Raw genomic sequence first — 7,500 nt, 5'->3', positions numbered from 1 at the left:
AGGGGTGGCACAGGGGACGGCAGAGGGGAAGAGGGGGGTTCTGCGTAGGCGTGGGGGTGCTGGAGGTGCAGGTGGTGGTAGTGGTGCTGGGTGAAGTGGTGAGCATGCTGTGCGTACGAGGCGCCGCCATGCCCGTGGTGCATGTGCAGAGCGTATGGCACGTGTCCGTACTGTGGGTGGTGGTGAAGGATGGTGGGGAGGTGGGGGATGGGTGAAGGGTGAGGGTGCTGGAAAGGGTGGGGGAACGGGTGGGACGGCAGGGTTCGTGCCGAGGGCATCGCCATGGGGACAGAGGCAGAACAGCGCGTTTGTCCCTGCGCCGCAGAGACGGCGCGTCCGTCCGGCTTGTGTTTGATTGTTCCCTGAGGAGAATCGCCATCGCTGCTTCCTCCTTCTTCTCCCTGCTCATCCTCTCCACTCTCTCCTCCCTCGCTCTCCCTCTCTGCTCCTCGCCCAGTCGGTTCCTGTTCGTACACCAGGCGTCCGATGGAGCCCCGCTCTGACCTGCACATTTCACACAAGGTTAAAGTTCAGCCCGTTGATGGTTCAGAGAGACTTTGCAAACTTTTGACATTAAAATAAATGACAAAGAATCCTGAGACAACACTTACACTAATAAACATGATGTTATTGTGAGAGACGCTTGAAGATGATAGTGCTAACACTAACATGCTAACTAAACATTAAGAAGAGCTGCATTAATTGCCTGCACTGACCTGTCACTCATGTCCACTGAGCTGTCACTGGGCGGTTCTATGGTCAGCACAGGGAGGTGCGCTTCTCCTCCTCCTCCTCCTCCTCCTCCTCTTCCTCCTCCCCCTGCTCTTCCTCTGTACTCCCCTCGACACTCTGTGCAGGGAGTGCTGCTCCTCCTGCTGGTGCTGCTCCCCCCCCCTTCTGTCTCTCTGCCTCCCCAGTACTCTGTGTCTGAGCTGGAGGTGGGGTGGGACAGAGGGGAGGAGGGCAGGCACCCGTCCTCCATGTAGAGGGTGACATCACTGAAGGAGGTAGTGCTGCTGTCCTCGTGCATGCTGGCTCCCCCTGCAGGCTGGCCCAGTCCTTGTCGAGATGAGGTGTCACTGTTACGCCATGTGCGCTCCCTGTAATCTTCATGCTCGTCCTCCTCCCCTTCTTCTTCTTCCTCCTCCTCCTCCTCATCTTCATCCTCTCCCTCCTCCTCTCCCTCTGCTTCCACCTCCTGTGAGTCTTCATGACCTGACTGGCAGGTAAGGGAGTCGTCCATGGAGTCGGCCAAACACTTCACCTGCAGTACAGACACACACACACACACACACACACACACACACACACACACACACACACACACACACACACACACACACACACACACACACACACACACACACACACACACACACACACACACACACACACACACACACACACACTCCTTGAGCAGCTGACCAGGCTCCACTGTCCGGTCTGTCTGATTCTGGTGCTGTTTCAGTGTTTTGTCTCTTTATGAAACTCGTACTGGCACATACGTGTGCAGGTCCCGAAGGGGACAAATCAGTGACTATGGTTCCTACCTGTACAGCCTAATAATGTGTATGGTGTGTGTATCATGTGTGTGTGTGTCATGTGTCTGTATCATGTCTGTGTGTGTCGTGTGTGTGTTCGTGTGTGTATAAAGTGTGTGTGTGTCGTGTGTGTGTATCATGTGTGTGTGTCACGTGTGTGTGTATCATGTGTGTGTGTCACATGTGTGTGTGAATCATTACATTCTTATCACAAACATGTGCAGCCCCATTTGGACCAAATGAAGGGAAACTTATTACATTTTGTGTTCAAGACTTCCGTTTCCAAAATATTTTGTTTGTGTAATCAATGTGTGTGGCTGTGTATCCTTCTTCACTTCTTCTTATTGTGGACTTTAAATAAATCATTTAAGTGTGTGTGTGTGTGTGTACCTGTTTGGAGAAAGACTCCAGTGACTCCATGTCTCTTGCGTCCTCTGACTCCTGCTGACCCACTGACCCCTGACCCTGCGTGTGACGGTCATCAAAGGAGTACTGGGTGGAGAGCAATATAAACAAACAAACAAACACACAACAATCCTGCCAAAGTGTTGTAGAACAAATGTGATGCCTCAGTGTGTGTGTGTACCTGCAGCCTCATGTTGGACAGGATGATGCGGCGGGTCATCCTGCTCTCGGATGCTGAGCTTCGAAGCCTCTCAAAGTTCTTGTTCATGCGGTACTGCCTGAAAGCCGTCTGGATCGTCCTCGCTGCTCGCCGCGACACAAACTGGCCCCCGTACTTCCTCTCCAGCATCTCCACCTATCAGGTAACCAATCAAAACAGGCCTCACAGATGGTGCCTCCAAAGGAACATGGAGGCATCAGTAATGTTTGGTCCACTTCCATACAGGAAGGAAATCCTCAGTGGCTTTAGGAAGTTGAGCTCATCCTGATGTTTAGCAGCTCCCAGGTGCTAAACATATAAACAATCCCCAGATTTGAAAGACAAACGCACTGAAAGCATTTTGAAAAAGGACAGTTTATTCACACAGGCACTGCTGTGCAAACTGAGCGAGGTCTTTACTTTTGAGTGTTGGTAATTACACAAGCAGTAATAAGATTTGCAGTACTTCCTCTTGTACCTTCTTGTCCTGCAGGTCTGCAGAGAGCTCATAGCTCAGCGTTTTGCTCCGTTTGCTCTCCTCCTCCTCTTGCTTCCGGAGCGCCAGGCTGGCAGGCTGCTGTCTGCTGCGCTGAGCCCAAGAGAGACTCACTGAGCTGGGGGTGGAGACGGGAGAGCTCCCCTGGAGGACAGGATGAGACAGAGGACAGTAGGAGACAGGAGGACAGGAGATGACAGAAGACAGGATAAGACCAAGGATAGGAGTGTGTTTGTGTATGTGTACTAGTGAATTTTGTGGTCCATACCTGTATCTGTGTGTATGAATGAGAGGCTCCCAGGGGCCCACTGGTGGAGGTGGAGATGTAGGGCTGGTTGCTATAACGATGGAAGGGAGGAGGATGGCTGAATGAGGAATCCAAAAAAGTGAGTGGTGACTGAGGGTCACCTTCCACACTAAGAGCGAGCGATAGAGAGAGAAACAGAGACAGAGACAGGGAGAGAGGGAGAGAGACAGGGAGAGAGGCAGACAGAGAGAGATAGAGAGACAGAGACACACAGACAGAGAGTGAGAGAGACACAGAGAGAGAGAAGAGAGAGAGACAGACAGCGAGAGAAGAAGAGAGAGAAGGGAGAGAGAGACAGACAGAGCGCGAGAGAGACAGACAGATAGAGAGCGCGAGAGAGAGAGAGAGAGCGAGCGAGAGAAAGAAGAGACAGACAGACAGACAGACAGACAGACAGACAGGCAGACAGACAGACAAAGAGAGAGAGAGAGAGATAAGAAGCATGGTTCCACTTTAACTAAACTAGCAGGTCATCTTTCACTACCATTTCAATGTTCAGTTTCTGTTCTGTATCTGTTTGTCCAAAAGGGAAGTATTCAACCTCTTTAGTTAAACACACTAAAGTTTAGTGTGTTTAACTAACTAACTAACTAACTAACTTTAGTGACTAAACACAATAAACAAGAGATGTTAAGCCAGTAAACAAACTGCAACAATTTAAAAAACAGTGAAGCTGTTGAAGTTAAGTTGTGTGTATGTGAAGTTATGATTCCATGTGAAAGTGTAAAGCACCAACAACTGCTTATAGAATCAGGTTTACATCCCATTGAACCATTAAACCGTTCTCTCTAAAGTCTACATTTCCCATGGTTTATATAATTATGATTATTGAATATTTGCCATTAGCAGAAGCTAAAGCTAATCTACTATTCCCTGTCTGCCTCTGTCAGTTTTTCATTTCGTTTAAATTTGGTTGAAATACCAGTTTGGACTCAGTCTCTGAGCACATCCGTGTCCTCTGCAGAGTTCATCTTCTCTTTAAGCATCTGTTCTACCACACTAGCAGAATGATTGTGGCCCTGACCATGTCACCCCCAGCATCCAGTCTGGTTCATTCAGCGGCCCGTACAGGGACGTGTTGTTACAAAGTCTGTTCATCCACATATTTTTTATACGTTTTATTACGTAGAAAAGCGGAAGACAATTACAGTTAAAGTCTACAACAAAATTAAACAGAACCTCAGATTTCCTTTCTGACCTCAAACAAACTCTAGCTGTAAATCTGTTGGACCATAAAAAAAAACTATAACCTAATACTATAACCTGCTACTAAGGTGGACCAGCCCCCCTCCCCTCTTCTTACCAGGTAAGTTCTCCTGGTCAAAGTTCATCCTCTTACCATTTGCAGACCAGTGAACCTTTGAACAATGTGTGTTTTTAATATCTTTGTCACCGCTGTCATCACATCGTCATCATGCAGGCAGAGTGACGACCTCATACCCTCTAACATCAGCAAGAGTTCAACAGCCAAGGAAGTAAAGCATTCTAGCACACACACACACACACACACACACACACACACACACACACACACACACACACAGCCTGAACATTGAAGAAATCAGCAGCAATTCTTCCAGCGATGTGGACAAACACTGCTGCTCCTCCCTGTTTTCCTGGTATGTGTGTGAGCATGTGTGTGTGTGTGTGTGTGAGTGTGTGTCTCCTCCTCTGCCGTTACTCATTAACCAATCAGTTCAATACAATTTTGTTTCAGCTTCACACCTGTTCCCCATTAATCACCTGAGTAGCAGGACCACTAGGCAGCTATGAGGCAAGGGGCACACACACACACACACACACACACAGTTCAGTTTGAGTTTTTAGAGGCAATAAAGATGAAATGGATGAGTAAATACCAGAAACCATGCCAAGAAAAAGAACCAGATAAAAGTAAAAACAATCTCCCCCTTAAAACTACAGTGATGTTATTCTGGGACAGCTAAGACACAATGTCTCCTCAGCAGGACACAAAGGACAGTGTCTCTTGACGATTTGTCCAGTTGAGCCACATGTCTGTTTGTAGCCACATGTACATGCTTGCACAGAGACACAAACACACCTGACCACCTCGACTGGCTACAGATGTTCTGTGTAGAACCTTTACACTGACACATGTGGCAGAGCGTTGGGTCACAGGCTGCGCTTTCAGTTTAGCATGCACTGAGATTATTCACCACCAAGCCCCTCTCCTTTATGACAGCTGGGGATGGACACAAATCCACCTAGACAATTGGGTCGTCACCTTTTCCCACTCACAACACAGAAGCACTTAATCCCCTCTCTGCTTTACTCTAGCCCGGCTCATAGTTCAGGTGGTTCTCCTCAGTCCCAGAGCAGCCAACCCTGGCAGAAGATTGCCTTTTCATAGAGCTGCAGGTTTGGAGTAAGGAGATCTGGACATCTTTCTGACTCCTGAGAAACACTGTTATGCCAGAACCTGGATGACCTTTAACACTACAGAGGCTCCAGAATACAATGACTCAATACATTGATTGCATTTGCAGCAGAAAACAGAATCAAGTGATTTTGTTATGATCCTGTGTTTTTCAGTTGGTTTCCTGTTTTATTTTGTAGGATTATTTTCACTTTGTTTCCGTTGCTTTCCTTCCTGTTCTTGTGTTCCTGTCTTGTTACCTGTTGTTTCCCTTCAGTGTGATTGTTCTCACCTGTTCCCCGTTGTCATCAGCCCTGTGTGTATGTAGTCTGCATCCTTCCCTCAGCTGGTTCTGCTTTTGTCCTGGTTGAACCTGTTCCTGCCTCCTGCTCGCTCTGGTTGTGTTTCCTGTTTTTCGTTGGTATTCTCTGCTACCCTGGGGTGTCTGTGAGTACTTTGTTTCACTTTATTCTGTTTCCCATTTTGTCCCTGGTTATGTTCCAGGTTTGTCTCTGTGCTCCTCTAATTCCCGTCCGTGTTTCTATGTGTTCCTTTGTACTCCTTGTTCTTAGGTTCCTTCGTGTTCAGTTTGTCATGTTTTTGCTGCGCTGCTCTGTTGAGCTGGTGTTGGTTTGCCCTGTCCTCCCTGAGCCTACTTTTGCTCCCATATTTGTATTCCCTTTTTCCTGTAGCTATAGGCTGGTATTTTATTTCTCCCCTCTTTTTTTGTACCTTTTTGTTTAATCCCACTTGAGGTTCCTATTGCACACCCATTCCTGGAGAGGGAATCTCGCTTGGAATTGCCTCTCCCGAGGATTCTTTATTTTTCCTTATACATTGTTTTTTTTTTGGTCTTGTTGTGGGTTTGTGATCCCCTTTGAGACATTGCATGCGATATTGGGCCATACAAATAAAATATACTTCAGTGCATGTATGATTGTGTTTGAGATTCTGAGTCTGTTTTCTATTGTGTTGGCAGCAGTGAACCGAAGTATCCAAACATTTCTTATTAGTATTATATCCAGTGTTTTTGGCTGTCCATGTTAAAGAGACTGGCCCCAGTTCTTTAATAAGCCAAAGTCTCCTTTGTTGGGCAGCAGTGTCAAAATAGACCATGTCCATCTCATAGGAAAGGTCTCTGACTTGATGCAGCTTGTAAAAGGTCCCAAAAGCACTTGTAGAATTCCACTGGATATCCATCAATTGCAAGAGAGTGCCCACAGGTTAGCTGATGTACAGCTGGAATTGACTCCTAAATGGAAACGAAGTTCAGTGCAGGTGTTTGCTGTGAACCAAACTGAGGCATCCTTGAACAATCCCTTCAACACAGTCAGGATCACAGCTCTGAATTTGTTGTTGTTGTGATAGCGTTGGGAAGCTTAAGATGTATTATGTCAAAATATGGACTGCACTGAGGAGAGCCTATGAATGAGATGTCAGCCATCACTGAATGATGGTCATAAAAGCTGATGGGTGACATAATGGACTTTAAGTGGTTATTGTGTGTCATATTGATGTAGATCCTGTTTACCTGCACTCAGGTCAGAGGCCATGAATTGAGAGTTTCGAGGCCTCTCCAGCCCTTTCCCCACTCCACCTCATTGGCTACAGGCCCGTGTTTCTCCCCGCATGGCCCTCATTCCTCTATTTAATGTCTACACATACTAAAATGTCCATGGGGAGGAGAAAGGAGACAAGACGGTGCTATTTGTTTAGTTTGTCAAAGAACCTCAGATGGACACCACCTAACCCGACACCATATAAGCAGACACAATAAACAAGTTGAACCACTTTACATTACATTATGATCATTTAGCAGATGCTTTTTATCCAAAGCGACTTACGTTACCACCCATTACAGAGGGGGGAGCAGTTGAGGGTTCGGTGCCTTGCTCAGGGGCACCTCAGCAGGGACTTGAACCGGCAACCCTCCGGTTCCCAAGCAAAAGCCCTACCAACTGAGCTACTGCCACATATCATATTGTGGCGTAACCTAACCCTAACCCTGGTTCCCTAACTCTGTCCAGCTCCTTACTCACTCTACTTCAGTACTGAGAGTTTCCTGGATGAAGAGCACGTCCACACTCTTCATCCTGCCCATTTACTCAGGATTTCTTATCTGTCACTCCCACATACATTATGAATAAAGCTGTTGATCTTCTTGTGTCACAGCAC

General features: G+C 47.2%; 1 protein-coding gene across 1 annotated transcript in view; it reads right to left on the bottom strand.

The window, feature by feature from the left end:
* The window catches only part of LOC142988306 (IQ motif and SEC7 domain-containing protein 1-like), a 17,990-nt gene that overhangs the window by 9,114 nt on the left and 1,376 nt on the right, over positions 1–7,500 (bottom strand). Inside the window, exons 2-7 of the mRNA XM_076137426.1 lie at positions 2,910–3,057; positions 2,624–2,785; positions 2,128–2,301; positions 1,932–2,033; positions 717–1,264; positions 1–504 (exon numbers count right to left, since the gene is read on the bottom strand). The exon at positions 1–504 is cut by the window's left edge and continues 330 nt beyond it. Coding sequence (XP_075993541.1) covers positions 1–504; positions 717–1,264; positions 1,932–2,033; positions 2,128–2,301; positions 2,624–2,785; positions 2,910–3,057 — 1,638 coding nt within the window. The remainder of the gene's footprint in view (positions 505–716; positions 1,265–1,931; positions 2,034–2,127; positions 2,302–2,623; positions 2,786–2,909; positions 3,058–7,500) is intronic.

This window comes from Genypterus blacodes, unplaced genomic scaffold (genome assembly GCF_046128005.1).
Source record: "Genypterus blacodes isolate CSIRO-AG114 ecotype Tasmania unplaced genomic scaffold, CSIRO-AGI_Gbla_v1 ptg000310l_1, whole genome shotgun sequence".
Classification (NCBI taxonomy): domain Eukaryota; kingdom Metazoa; phylum Chordata; class Actinopteri; order Ophidiiformes; family Ophidiidae; genus Genypterus; species Genypterus blacodes.
Note: the sequence above shows the minus strand (reverse complement) of the source record. Positions and strands in the feature narration are given on the sequence as shown.